Source organism: Macrosteles quadrilineatus, unplaced genomic scaffold (genome assembly GCF_028750875.1).
Source record: "Macrosteles quadrilineatus isolate MER2022 unplaced genomic scaffold, UCM_ALF_1.0 Scaffold_2__2_contigs__length_208266976, whole genome shotgun sequence".
NCBI classification, from domain to species: Eukaryota; Metazoa; Arthropoda; class Insecta; order Hemiptera; family Cicadellidae; genus Macrosteles; species Macrosteles quadrilineatus.
In genome coordinates, this window is record NW_026542595.1 from 129,652,536 (window position 1) to 129,667,761 (window position 15,226).

General features: G+C 35.8%; 1 protein-coding gene across 2 annotated transcripts in view; it reads right to left on the minus strand.

Moving 5' to 3' along the window:
• Positions 1-10,185: 10,185 nt before the first annotated feature.
• Positions 10,186-15,226, minus strand: part of LOC128986905 (insulin-like peptide receptor) — a 29,132-nt gene continuing 24,091 nt past the window's right edge. For both annotated transcript variants that reach the window (XM_054407511.1, XM_054407512.1), the window contains exon 5: positions 10,186-14,463. In XM_054407511.1, coding sequence (XP_054263486.1) covers positions 11,223-14,463 — 3,241 coding nt within the window. In that variant the 3' untranslated portion in view covers positions 10,186-11,222. The remainder of the gene's footprint in view (positions 14,464-15,226) is intronic.

Genomic DNA, 15,226 nt, shown 5'->3' on the forward strand with positions numbered 1-15,226 from the left:
TGGCCGGCTTTGTTGAATGACTATGAAGCCAACTTCCACTGTCACCGTCGTTTTCCATCGTTTTTTTTTTTTTGCTGTTGCCTTGCCTGCCAAACCAAAACTTTCTTGCATTGTGTTATTTGTATTTCTTATATCACTGTTCCGAAATATGCCAACATTCAACATTTTTATGGTTTAATACTGTTGAAGTAACGATACGATACCGCATTTTCAAATTCTGCATTGGTAATGGCATAGATCAAATATATTCCCTTAGTAGATCCTGGAATGAAATGAAATGAAATGAAATGATTTATTGTCGTTAAAACTATGTACAAAGTTCATGACAATCGTCAAAATAAAAACAAAACAATCAAGATGGCTCTGGCAAACTAAAATATCTAAAACTCTAAACCAATTACTCTTCATGTTTATACAGGCAAGCCTGGGTTAGAGTAGTTTTTAAAACATGTTTGAATTTTAAAACACACAGGTTTTTGATGGATGCAGGCAAGAAATTGTACATTTTAACACCTTGGTACTCAAAACTATTTTGAGTGGCTGTATACTTATGCCTTAGTGTAGACAGATTATCTTTTGATCTAGTACAGTAGTTGTGCACATCAGATATCTTTTCAAAGTGAGAAATGTTTTCTTTTACATATAACAAACTTGCCAAAACATACAAAGATGGAAGTGTGAGAATGTTAAGACCCACAAAAAGGGGCTTACAATGTGTTCTTCTATTCACACTACAAATTAACCTCACCGCCTTCTTTTGTAAAGTAAAGAGCAACCTGTTAGCATAAAAACTGTTGGCCCACAGTGAGGTACCATAGGACAAATAGCTATGAATGTGGCCATAATATATACAAATAAGGACATCAACTGAAACAGTGGACCTAAGTGCTCTTATCATAAATATGCCTTTTACAATCTTAGAAGCTACAAAATCTACATGTGAAAACCACTTCAAGTTTGACTGCAAGTGAAAACCCAAAAACTTCAGAGTGTTTACATCATTACCATTACTGCTAAGACTAATAGTTAGGTCTTGAGTCTTATCAGCATTAAGACATAACTTGTTTGCATTACACCAGTCATTAATAACAGCAGATTTTGTATCAAATGTATCTGTAACGTCATTCAAAGAGTTACCCCGTACACACAAGGCCAAGTCATCAGCAAAAAGAAAGCTTTTTACAGATAAGTCATTAATATTACAAGGTAAGTCATTTATATACAGTATAAACAGGGTAGGGCCCAGTATAGAGCCTTGGGGCACTCCATGGGGCACTCGAACAGGGCTAGAATAAGTGCCGTTTAGATAGACTTTTTGCCATCTGTCACTGAGATAAGATTGAAAGAACTTAACCAAAACTGCATCAAGGTTATAGCAAGAAAGCTTATCCACAAGGAGATCATGAGCCACTGTGTCAAAGGCCTTAGACATGTCGTACGATCTAAACACTATGCCACTTTTGGCCTCTAAACTTTGAAAGCAATTTGATATCAGTGCCTGGGTTGCTTGGACAGTGCTGTGTTTGGGCCTAAAGCCAAACTGACTACTTGCTAAAAGGTTACTATCCTCAAGATACTGAGAAAATCTACGATGTACGAGATGTTCCAAGACCTTCGACACTGCAGGGATAATATATATAGGCCTATAGTTAGCAATAACATTTTTAGGCCCCTTTTTATGGACTGGTATAACCTTAGAAATCTTGAACTTGTTTGGGTAGCAACCTTGTGTTATACAGAGATTAAATAGGTATGTCAAAACTTCACTTATGTAACTAGAAGCTAACTTCAAGATGGGGACATTAATTCCGTAAATATCTAAACAAGAGCTATTGTTAAGACTGTTGATGGCTGCATACACCTCTTCTACAGTAAATAGTTCAAGCCTAAAAGCATCGTTGTCCTCAATAGTCGGAAGAACGTTGCAAGATGATGTCAAATTACTTAGATATTGCTCAGGACCATTAGAAGAGGCGGGAACATTACTTCTCAGGTTTTCAACACAGTCGACAAAGTAAGAGTTCAGTCCATCGGCAGTTAGGCAGTCAGGAATAGACAAAAAGGCTTACTGTTACAGTTGCTTAATTCATTAATGATTGACCAGGATGTTTTAGAAATATTACTTGAGTTTTGCAATAAACTGTTGTTATGGTCAAGTTTGGCTTTCTTGATTTCTTTGCGGTACTGCAACTTTAATGAGTTGTACTTAGTTTTAATTTCAGCAGTCCCTGCATTACAAAACAAAAAATATAGCCGGTCCAGCTCATTTTTCATTTTTACAAGTCCTTGATGATACCACCTTTTGTTAGGTTTGTTGTTAGAACCGACAGTTTTCAAAGGAATCGAACTATTTAAGGCCCACAACAGTTTGTCAAAAAACACTTTGAATTTAGCATTTAAGTCTAGGCTATGGTCATACAGTTCAAACCAATTCAACTGGCCAAGGTTAGATAAAAATGTTAAAGAATTCTGAGGATTTAATTTCCTAGTAACTTTTCTCGGTAAAGAAATTGGATTAGATTTAGAATATGACTCAATGTTCATTGACAGAAAGGCCGCATTATGATCTGAGACAGGAGTGTGTATAACTGAGGCTTCCCATCTATCTGGGTGTACTGAGGTCACAATATTGTCCAAGCAGGTACCTTTGTTTACACTTCCAGCTGCAACATTAGGCCTAGTGATTTCATTAATTGCAGTGTGAAGACCAAAACTAGATATTAGGTTTTTAAGTTCCCGGACTTCAATGCTGTCAGACAGGAAGTCTATGTTAAAATCACCTGTGCAAAAGAAGTCAAGTTTCACACCATGCATAGTTGAGAATACATCATGCAGTTTATCCAGAAATAAAAAAACATTACCTGAGGGTGGTCTGTAGAAGTTTACAATCACTGTTTTGTACTTAACGATGTACACCGCTGAGGCTTCAAACGTGAGTTCTTCCACTAATATACTCAAATTTAACTTATCGTAAATTATAAAGTCTAGGTTCTCTTTTACAAGTATAGCAGACCCACCATGTTTAGACATTGATCTAGCAAAAGAGGTTGCAACTAAGTAGCCTCTTAGGCTTAAGCTATTAATATCATTTTGCGAGACCCAGTGTTCAGTCAAACAAATCACATCCACACTACTGTCATACGCAAGCAAACGTAGGTAATCTAGTTTGTTGGTAATAGATTGAATATTCCACAGGAGGATGTTTAATTTTTTAGCTGACCTAGATAGTGTTTTATTAGATGACTGGGGCAAGCAAATGTTAGAGGAGTTCCCAATCGCTTTGTTATGCGAAGAGAGTTGTGTGTCAGAGTTATCTGACACTTCAGACTCTACGTTAAATCTACAGAGTCGGGGGGAGTTTCTAAAAAATTTTCCTGGCGCTTAACAGTGCTTGTTGCTTTTTTAGCAAACCTGAAGGCATTTATATATGCCCCAGTAGGCCAGAACTCAGGCAAATATATTTTGTCCCACAAGTGAGCAGGAACCCCTACCTTAAATGTTCGATAGCCTGGGAATCTGTTCCTCATTTGTGTGACTTTGTAATCACCACTAATTTCATCACTTATATATTTATTAACTGTGTCACAGTCAACGTCTGTAGCCAGCCTTGAGATAAATAAATACCTGTATTTGTTGACAGTTTTTAGTTTGTTGCTAGTATTGGCAGAACCTGTGATAGAATTTTCGTTATTAAAATGTTGTTTTCCAGAACTTTGTATTTGTTTGTACACCTTAAGACCATTAGTGTTAACTGCACTTGTACTTGTTGTAGTTGGTAGGCCAACATATCGTCCCGGTTCGTGATATACATCTGATTCTATCGTTATAATGTTAGCAAGTGTTATAGTATAATTGTAAATTAAATACATTCATTGGAAACCTACAACCCAAAGGGTCCGGTTGACCAGGAATCTGCGTACCTACGTAAATTTTCGTGACGGAAGAAAATCCAATACATTTTGTATATAATTGAAAAGTTAATTGTACTTCATTGGTATTTGCTGTCATCCTCAAAATAATGGCTAAGAGTCTAATTCGTTTCAGCAGATAAAATCAAGGGCGGTCCCAGGGGGGGGGGGTCATGACCCCCCCCCCAATTTTTTTTATATACATAAACTATTATACCAGGGGAACTTTAATAATTGTTATTGCAAATCGATCTACCAATTTGAAATTCATTGTAGTCTTTACTTGTGGCAAACGAAAGGACTAATTACAAACTCTAACCTAAAACTCGGGATCGTTCGAGTCTGACTATTTTTTGTACGTTATGTACGTTTTTGTACGTAGGAAAGATCCAAGGCTATTAAAAAGAAAAAGAGGTTGCCTCAGTCGCGCGTATGACGTCACCCGCCGACCCGACGGTGCTGCTTTTAATTCACACAGCTGTCACCTGTCAAGTACTTTGTTATTGTTGTTTGTTTTTCATTTATTTATTTGTAAACAGATCCGGGTCGGCGGGTGACGTCATACGCGCGACTGAGGCAACCTCTTTTTCTTTCTTTTTAATAGCCTTGGGAAAGATCGGCAGACGACGGACGCTTTCAGCATCACAGCAACGGCAGTGTCCGATGCTGACGTTCGACGTTCGGCCGCATTCTTCTTATTTAATTTTTCGGCATTTAATGTTATCATTCGTTTTAACCTAGATGATTGAAAACTTGAATTGGGTATTGGATAAAGAAAAGAAGTTGTATCAATAGTCAAAGCTTGAAAGGTAGTTGAATATTAATTTATCTGAGTTCAGCGTTAGGAATTTATAATTACAGTTGTAAGGTGTTAATTCCGAGGGGGGGTAAAACTACACCTTATATGCCTCGGATCTGCTAACAGTCAGGTGTGTCCAGGGTTCAAGTTATATTATTAATTGGCTGGGCTCAGACCAAAGGATGTTATCATTGATTCAGTAAATCATTGGTCATCATCATTGCCCAAATTAAAGCCAACTAATCCCCGATCGTGTTTTTAGTACCATTTATGTTAAGTTAAAAAGGATAATCAAACGTCACAAAAGGAAAGAACTGTAGGCTAGCCGTGAACCAATACTACCGCTAGTGCGTTACCTACGCTCACAAAAAAAAAAAAAAAATTACTTCTAGAAAGGTTACTTCACCTTTTAATAAAACCCAATAAAAATCAAAAATAAGAATAACTAACGAAAATTATGGTCACGACTAACAACTACGTCCTAGGTTCCCGGAGTTGTTTCACCCGGGTGTGACGTGGGAATATATCAGGTTTAAATCAATTATTTTAAGTGTATTAATCTAGACGCGTGGTTATTAAGCGTATTAATTAATAGACCACGTCCACACGACGGGACTGATCACGACAAGGCTGTTCCGCCCGTCACCTAATAAACATCGTAATTTGTAATAAGTAGTGATTTAATATAAGCTGAGCTTTTTCGCCCGCCACCTAGTAATTTAATTTAACACAATAAAATGTGTTCTGTAACCACTATAATTTATGGTTATGAATGAAGAGGAATAGGGCTGAGCTACTATCGGTTACGATGGACGTGAGCTGTTTCGCCCATCCCCTAACAATCAAATTTTAATAATAAAACTAAATAGAGTACGTTCTTTAACAATTATAACTTGTGGTTGTTAAAGACAGGTGTAGAGCTGAGCTACTATCGATGGACGTGAGCTGTTTCGCCCGTCCCCTAACAATCGAATTTTAATAATAAAACTATAGTAGAACCCTATCCGTCTACACCATGAAATAAATCTACTCTCAAGAAGACAACTAACAATACCCGTAAATAGTCTTGTTAAGAGTATGACCTATCTAACTGTTTAGCTCGAAACTATCGTGGCCCATAAATTCCAACAAAAAGGAATATTACAGCAAAAATAATAATAGTGAATTTAATTAATTATATTTAATACCCAGAGTACTTACAGTTGGTGATCTTCCAGAATAGGGACGACGTCCACGTTTATTTTACCCAATGGGTTTTTGTGAATGAGAGCGGGTTAACAGGGAGTAGCCAAGAGAGGGAAGTGACCAGCTGGCCAGCTACACGCCGGCCGATCGAGTCTCGGTTGATCCTAGGTCCTGGAGAACTCTCGCCCTACCCCTACCACTACGTCCTTAAGACGCTACTAGCGCGGCGGGTGGACACTGCCGGTAACATTTCCCGCTCTGATTTAAAATTTAATCGAGGTCCAATTTGGGACCTTACACAGTAATGTAATTCAATGATTACCGTAGCAAATGTCAAAACTTTCAATATTAAATAGTATTCATATTTAGAGCACATGATATCATAATATGAGATGGCGGCCGAAAAAAAGACATCCGTCATAACCAAGTGAAAATAGGTCGACAATGAATGGTGGTGTATACTTATCTTTATCTAGCACTATTTTGAGATTATGGTCTTAGTTTGTAAATGCACAATGTTAAAATGGGCTAAAAATAAAGTTATAAAAAGTCCTTATAACTTTAGAACGGATCAAGATTTTAAAAAACTAATTGTGGCATTGTAATCAGCGTAAAATTCTTGTTTGAAATAATGGGTCACAACCCTACCTTTACATTTGGAAAAAAACCTTTGTATCCAATATGGCGGATCCAAGATGGCGGCCAAAAATTTATACCCAGTCAAAATGAAGTACTTACTACTCTACAATGATCTGACGTAGTCCGGAGTTGATATCTTAAGAAATGTAGAAAAAGGTAGGGGGGGAACCATAGCCACCTCTGGGGAACTCATTTAAAAATCACCCTGTATAATACCACTCTGGCACTCTAATACGAGCTATGTCTGTTTGTCTGTCTGTCTGTTTATGTATGTGTCTGTCTGATATTGAGTTTGCGCTAACTACTGGACCGATTCAGCTGACATTTTGCAGAGAGGTACCGTACTTGATAGTCTTAAACACACAGATTTAGGTTGTGCAAATGAAAATCCCATACGGCTCTGCCCCACTGAGTTCAAAGTTTCCATGTTATTATTGAGATTCTTATTTAAATTTAATTTAAGCAGAATTTTGCCAAGTATTTAGTTACAAGGTTTACCAAAAGGTTGCAGCATTATTTATCTACTTTCTCCTCTATATACATAGTATTAGGAGAAAGTATTGTTTTTGTCACAATTTTCGAGTTTGAGTGGAAATATCAGTTTTGGGTCCCCCTGAACCCCAAAAAATTGGTTTTCAAAGTGATGCCTGTGTGTGTGGATGGGTACAGAGCTACATAACAAACATGTTGTCCGATTTTGATTAAATTTGGTATGTAGGCACTAGCCTAATTCATGGTATCTCCAGGCGTTTTTAAATTGTTTTGAAACTTTTATTTTTAAATGGAGATTTTCAAAAACTCATAAAATAACAGAAAATTAGGATTTTCTCTAAAATGGCCAGAACGATTTGATACAAATTTAGTATGTTATAGTCCTTTACCTTCTGAACATAATGGTATTTAAATTCCATTTCTGTAAAAATTAAGGTTAAAAAGTTATTGTAACTTATGTTATTTTTTCATAAAAAAACATAAAATGACAGAAAATTATATTTTTGAAAAAAGCTGGTTTTTACTAAAATTAGTATGATATGGTCCTTCATTCTGAAAAAATGGTAACGATACCATTTCTGTAAAAATTGTGGTTCAAAATCAAAAGTTATTGAAACTTAGGTTATTTTACCTTAAAACCCATAAAATAACAAAAATCGGATTTTAGGGATAAGCTGGTTTTGTGTTATGGACCTTTATAATTCCATGGTAGATCGTAGATGTTTGGCTATAGGGGGTTAAGCCCCCCCCCTTGGACCCTTCCTTGAAATATAAATTAAAACATACATTTCAAAATATAAATGCAACGGCAGGTGTTTGGACACATTTATAGACGTGGAAATGGCTTCGAAAATAGCTAATTTTTCAAGGAAAGGCCCCCAAACCCCTCCCTGGTTTAGGACACCCCCATTAACCCCCCCCCCTTGATATGGTCCTAGAACCGCCACAGGACCAAGCAACGTTTTATCTATATGGTTATACTATAGCATACCATAAATGAAAGAACCAAATTTTCTCAAACAGCTCCTCCCCCATCCCCCATTGCAAACGGAGAGCACAAGTATAACTGCAATAAGCATTTATGCCCCAACCTCATAGGAAGGACGGGTATTCTGCTATAGTAATAGATAGTTTTAAAATATCATGTTAAAAATGGACCAAATAAACTATTAAATAAAATGTATGAAATTACTTTGCAATTGTGGATGCAGGGAATAAACGATAATTTTTATTTATGTTAAACAAGCTTTAGTTATTTTGAGCAGGAATAGAATAGTCATTACTTTTTAAACTATTTGAAACCTAACTAAATTAATATGACACCACACAATGTTGAGAAACATTCAATTATAATACTTGAGATAACAAATAAAAGTGTGCTAAAACACAACAATGTTGCCCAAATTAAATTATCATTTTCTAGGTTAACACACTCATTTAGATAGCATAATTGAAAAATAAGTAACAATCATAATCACTTTATAATCAATTTGCTTGGATCGAATGTAACACTAAATACCCCCCGCCACAGCCAGCAAACCTGCAGACTAAGCGAATTTCCATTTCCCTGATTGGATTTACATTAAAATGTCTCCTTAAAAATATCACATTTATTCCCTATTTTAGCATTAGTTTAACAAGTACCTACTTAGGTTTGCTGCAACAAGGAAGGTAAAGAAGTGTTTTTTTTTATGTTAATAGTTAAGTATGAAATAAATTAATTTTCCAAATTTGTTCAAAGTATGTTCATGTACAAGCAAGTTACATCAGTTTACTTATTCTCCATAAGAATAACATAGGAATTTTATATTTACAATATTTTAGAATATTCTCCGTAACCATTAGGTGCATAGTAACGCTTCAATATACTAAATTATTTTTTTTATTTTAAGCTCTACAATATGGTTTGGAAAGAATTTCCTAAATGTTTTGTATTAAGGGTCAAAGATGGGAAAACCCAATTTTTACCCCATAAACACTTATTCCCGTAGTCCCATCATGATGGTTCGTGAACTAATTCGAACAAATGTAGGTTTACACGTTTATACCAAATTTCATCAAAATCTGATCATTTTTGCTCGAGTTATCGTGCTAACAGACACATATATAAATATAAATATACATATGAATTTGAACTGATTGTGATTTTGGCCTCTAGGGACCTCAAAACGAAAAATTAAATGGGTCCTGGGTCCAGGTCTTACCATGAGTACTATGGTAATAGCTTATTCCCTATATGGAAAATTGGCTAAAAGGGCAAAACATTTTACAAATTGAAATTTTACTTCATAGATGTATTTGTCAAAATTAATTTTTTACATGATAGCTTACTAAAGTTACGGTCCACGAGAGTCTGCAGTTGGCGGCAGCCAATAGCAAGTCTGGAATAGCACGACTTTGCAAGATTGCCCGTTCACTAATTTTTGTCAATAATTAAAATATACTAAACAATATTTTCAAATCAGCTGGTATTATTAGATTCGGCAACACCACGAGGTCCTCATTGGCTCCTTCAAAGTCTTGTGGAAAATAGGCTCCTGCCTCAACTGCAGACTCTCGTGGACCGTACTGTAAATAGTTTGTACCAACATTCAATAATACTTTGAATAGGTAGGTACTGAGAATGCAAATAGTTAGTTTAGGTACCTTTGAAGAGTAAAAGTTAAAAATAAAATATTGCAAAGTGCAAAGATTGTTTGATTACTGTATTTTTCAGAGTGGAGACCAATCATTACTTCTCAAAGCCCTACCCCAGAGGTTTTTGAATGTAGAAATTTGAGTAAATTTAATTTAGAGTCATGATACAACATTTTAACATGGCAATATGTCCGAGACTCCTCTCAGTATAGAGTCTATTTGTGTGAAATTTTAGCTCTATAGATTGATTATTACCAGATGAAAATACAGCCAGACTCCATATTTATTGTTCAATTTATTTATTTCAGCTAACCAATTTGATTTCTAGTACATTTTCATTATAGTTAAACATGATTGGTAAGAAAATTGCCAACATGAAAATACGTAAAAAAAATTGTTAGACAAAAAGAAACAAAAGTTATTAAATAGAACTTTATTTAAATCTAAAAAGGAAGATAAAAAACATATATACATTATGAACATTTTTATTAATAAAACATATAAAAATACAACAGATGTAAAAACACTTAACGCCTTTGGCACAAATATAACACCTTAATAGGAATGCATGACTACATTAGTAGGTAACATACAGTGAAATGCGAACAGCACCATTAGCTCGCAATTAGTATACAAACCGAGCTTAAAATACCAAGTGTAAAACAAATCATGATCATCAACTTACTACATGAATTATTAAAGAAGGTCAATAGCCTTAAAAACAGTGTTCTATGTAAAAAACATATCACATAAATAGCGGAATATGAAAAAAATTAAAATCATAAAAATCAAGAGTAAAATAAGCTGATGTTTTGTTAACAGTTCTTGATTATTGAAATTTACCAGCAAAAATCAAAAATACTAAGTAACCATTTGTTGTAAAACATAACAAACAAACAAAATAAGAAAAACCTAGTTCTTAATAATAGAATCATCAAATAAATGTAGCCGAAAAGAATTTCAGACCATCAAACTTAAAATCTGGATTGTTCTGATAATAAACCACAGAAAACAGTAAACTTTTAGGAACAACTATCATAATAATCCTTAAATAATACTCAAAGAAACTACGTTCACTAAATAAAATTGTGATACTTTGCAAAAGTTAAGTCAATAATAAAATCGTTTACATATAAATACACTAACACTTAAGCACAAATACATGTAAGGCACACAATATTCAAACGACAACAATTAATTATTATCTTACAATACTTATGTCTATAAAAACTGAAAGGCAGATAGCCTTTGAGGTAAAAAGTAATAGATTGATAAATCAAAAGTAATTTTCCACATAACAGATTTGACTTTGATGTGTTGTAAAAATGGCCCCTATGGTATCAACAGTTCAGAACATTTCCATCTATCCTTAGTTCCTAATAAGTACATAATAAGTCTGTTTGGCATACACAACTAGCAATATGTCTAACTATACTTGAAAAACTAGTTTTGAATTGAAACAAAAGTAAAGTTGTTAAACATTCAACACTCAGTCTATATAAGTGGCAGTACACTATCAGTCTTAATATTTTAAGAAACATTGTGATTACAAAAACATCTATTTAGACGTCGCTGGACGGTCCTGACTCCTCGTCATCTCGACTGTAGGACTTAACTTTGGTAAGAAGCATTGCAAAACTCTGGATATTACTATAGTAATCTTCTCTAATTCCCAGCAACGGATCTTCAACAGATTGCATCTCTTCGTAATCTGTCGAACTCTTCCTCAGATCTTGAGCCTCTTGGGTGTGGTAGAAGGAGACGTTCTTAAATTCCTGATCGTGGTAGTACTCCAAAGAAGTAACGATCTGCATGAAGGTCATTCGCTGAGATGGTTTTCTTTTCCAACAACACAACATGATGTTTCTCAAAGTCTCTGGACATCTTCTCGGTGTTTCCAGCTTACGACCTGCAATCACTTCATTCAGTACTTGATCATTGCTAGACCCTTGGTAAGGTTGCTCAGCCAGTGTAACTATCTCCCACAGAACTACGCCGTAGCTCCATACATCTGATTGGCTGGTGAATATCCCATCTTGCAGACTCTCAGGAGGCATCCAACGTATCGGAAGCAGACCCATATTGATCTTTCTGTAGTAGTCGGTTTCGTAAATATCTCTCGTCATTCCAAAATCTCCCACTTTGACTACACAATCTTGGTTTACCATACAGTTTCTGGCTGCTAAATCTCGGTGGACGAACTTCTTAGCCTCCATATAAGCCATTCCATCGGCTATTTGAAGCGCCATGTTAATCATTACAGCGTTAGTGGGAGGATTGGTATCTCGTGTTGATCTCAGATACGTTTTCAGATCACCCAAACTCATCAGTTCCATTATAACTAGGGGTGGATGACCAATTGAGACGACTCCCAATAAATGGACGATATGATATGCTTTGGATACTGATTTCATTACAGAAGCTTCGCTTAGAAAAAGGAATGTTTCATATGATGAAGCGTCATCATTTACAGTTTTTACCGCGCAAGATAAATTACTGGGTATGAGTATACCTTTGTAAACCTTACCAAATGCTCCGACTCCTAACTCGTCCACAATTTCTATATCGTCTCTCGATACTTCCCACTCGTCTTGAATGTATTGGTAATCCGGGTTAACCGAAGCTACCAGTATGTCATCAAGCATCGTTTTCTTCCTCATATATGACATAAGAGCGATGGATACTAGAATCATTATGATACAGAGAACAAAAAATCCAATGACCATTTTTATAGCTGAAAAAAGTCTGCTTGAAATCTCTACACGTATATATTTTGAATAGGGTCCTTTGCCAGCTAAAGAAATTGCTCGAACCCTAACTTTGTAAGTGCCTTCAGCTAAACCTACGATAGAATATCGTCTCCTGTTATTCTCATACTCAGAAAGGGTGATACATGATACAATTGGATTCATGTTATCCATAACTGTATGTCCATGTTCAACTTCAAAAGCTACAATCAGCCCGTTTGGATGAGGAGGGGCTATCCAAGATACAAATACAGTTCCATTTACAACTTCATGAGTCAAATGACCTGTAATCCTGTCTGCTTCTTCATCCTTTTTAGTTCTTACAGTAACTACATCAGTCTTGCTACATCGTAGACTATCTGGCTCGTTGGGATATTGTGAATACCTGCAAGCTTTTATCTTAATGAGATAATCTTGAAAATGTAAAAGATTGGTTATTGTAAAGTTAGAGGAAGTTGCCTTGACATCAGCTGTATACACATTGTAGGTACCGTAATTAAGAGATAATTTGTTATCAGCAGAAAGGTTTCTTTCTTGTCTCTTCAGAGAGGTTATATTCGTTTCACTAGAAACATATACAAAAGGATCCTCATATATGTAAGAATAAAAACAAGATTCAAAATATTCTTGAAATGCTAATGGGTCTTTATCAAAATATGTCATTGGTAATTTGCAGTAATCATGGTTTGAGCAATGTTTTTCAAGGCCTTCTTTGGGTGTGTAAATCAGTTTTTTAGTTTTTGTAGAACAACAGCTATTGTTTTGCCTGTTTTCAGCTTCAAGTAAACGTGGTTTGTATGATTCTACCTCATTCCTGTGATCCAATGGGTTATCACAATAATTACGGAGTCGAATCGGTGTTTCATCGTAGTTCATGGGCGATAATGTTATTACATATTTCTCAAACTTACCATTGATATATTTTGGAGGCTCCCATTGCAAGAAGATTTCAGAGCTTTTGTTGGAGAATGCTTCTAGTCGAGCGATTTCTGAAGGTGTTGATGGAAGAGTTGTTTCATAAGAAATAGAACTTTTGGCCCCGAAACGATCAATTGTATATGTTGTGACATAGAATGCATATTGAGTGTACGGCTCAAGGTCGTTCAGTTCAACAATGAATCCGTTTTCTTCAAAACTCTTGTCATACGGATCCACAGCAATATCTTTAGTTTTCCAACCGTAATCAGAACATTGGTCTAGATCATCGAACATTGTCATATTTTTGAATGGCGCTTTGGTGTAGTACACTACATAGCGCAAAATAGTTGTATCATAATTGATTTGAAGATAGGGAACCCGTATCTGTATTGAACTATGCGACCGATCAACAACCTTGATATTAATTTCAGTAGCATTACATGGAAATTTATCACCATTTGAATCTTTCCCTACCTCTAAATTAGTGACGTTTTCGTCATGATGTATAACTGAAAGCAGCTTATGTATATGCTGCAAACATAGTTTGGGGTTATAGTGGAAAAATACTTTTCCTTTGGAAATGTTAAAAGTATGTTTAGTGTCCCAATCCCAAAGTTCTTGGAGGTTATGATTTTCGAGTACCAAAAGTGAATAGTTGTCACCAAAACCGGCATCGCTGGATCTACCATGAATCACAGTAAGGTTTTTCAAGAATTTAAGATTAATGATTGGGAAAGATCTTACAACTTTTAAGTAGTTTTCTATCTCTTCGATGGATCCCAGGTTCTCTTCTAACTCTTCAAACACTCTCTTGGGTTTGCCAGTTCTGATGCTGATCTCCAGAGATCCCTGGATGTGAGTGCAGCCTCGTAGCATCTCGGCGTCTCCGATGTTCTCGATGGACAATCCGTGGCACCACTTGTGGCACTTGCCCCCCTTGCACGGCACACAGGTAGTGCCAGCAGCATCAAACTCATAGCCAGGTGGACAGTTGTCTGTGCAGGTGCCGTTGAACACAAAATACTTGGTGACTTGGGAAGAAGACTTTCTCAGTGTGTCAGTCCCTGGTGGTCCTTTGGGCAAGTCTATAGAAGTGCATTCCACTGCCTTGATGCATCTCCGGTTTAGGTACTGATACCTGAAAAACACGGATTATGAAAACATATTTTAATGGTAATACATAATGAAATACACAAAAATTAATTTTTGACTTATCTACATAACTAATACTCTAACACAAAATTTGTCTTTTGAACTCCTCCATTTCTTAACCGATTTGGACCATTGAGGTCAAGAAATTGGAAAGAGCGTGTCGGATAGATTTGCAAACTGACCTTACGTTTTTGAAAAAGTCCCTTGGGCTCTGCCCCAGTAGCTTTTAAAGTCCCCATGTTATCCTTATGAAGAACATAATTGTTTACATTTTGATCAGCTGGTAATTTAATTGCTGTTAAATTAAGTTGCAATTGAAATTAAAGGAAACACATGCTACAACAAACAATACATTTTTCATCACTCCGTAACGAAAGTAACTATTTTTGATAACAGCTGGCAATCGTAGTAGTTTCTCAAGCTCTGATGTAGGGCGAGGGAAAATCAATTAGCTGATTTTCCCTCGCTCTAAATTTACTTTCCTTGCTCTCGATTAGTTCTCCATTTACTCACTACGTATATATTCAATTCAGCATATATTCGATGCTAATTCGTAATGATTGTCATCCAAAAGTCTTTGGAAAATTAAGAGAAATCATATGATTTGGTAAAAGAAATCACGTTTTGCTCGCACGTGACGTCACTATGCACACCACCTTCTTTCATACCCCCTGTCATAGAACCATCTTTTTAGTTAAAACAGCTGACTAAATTCTCCAATTCCCTTTAAATATGAATACTCATAAGGT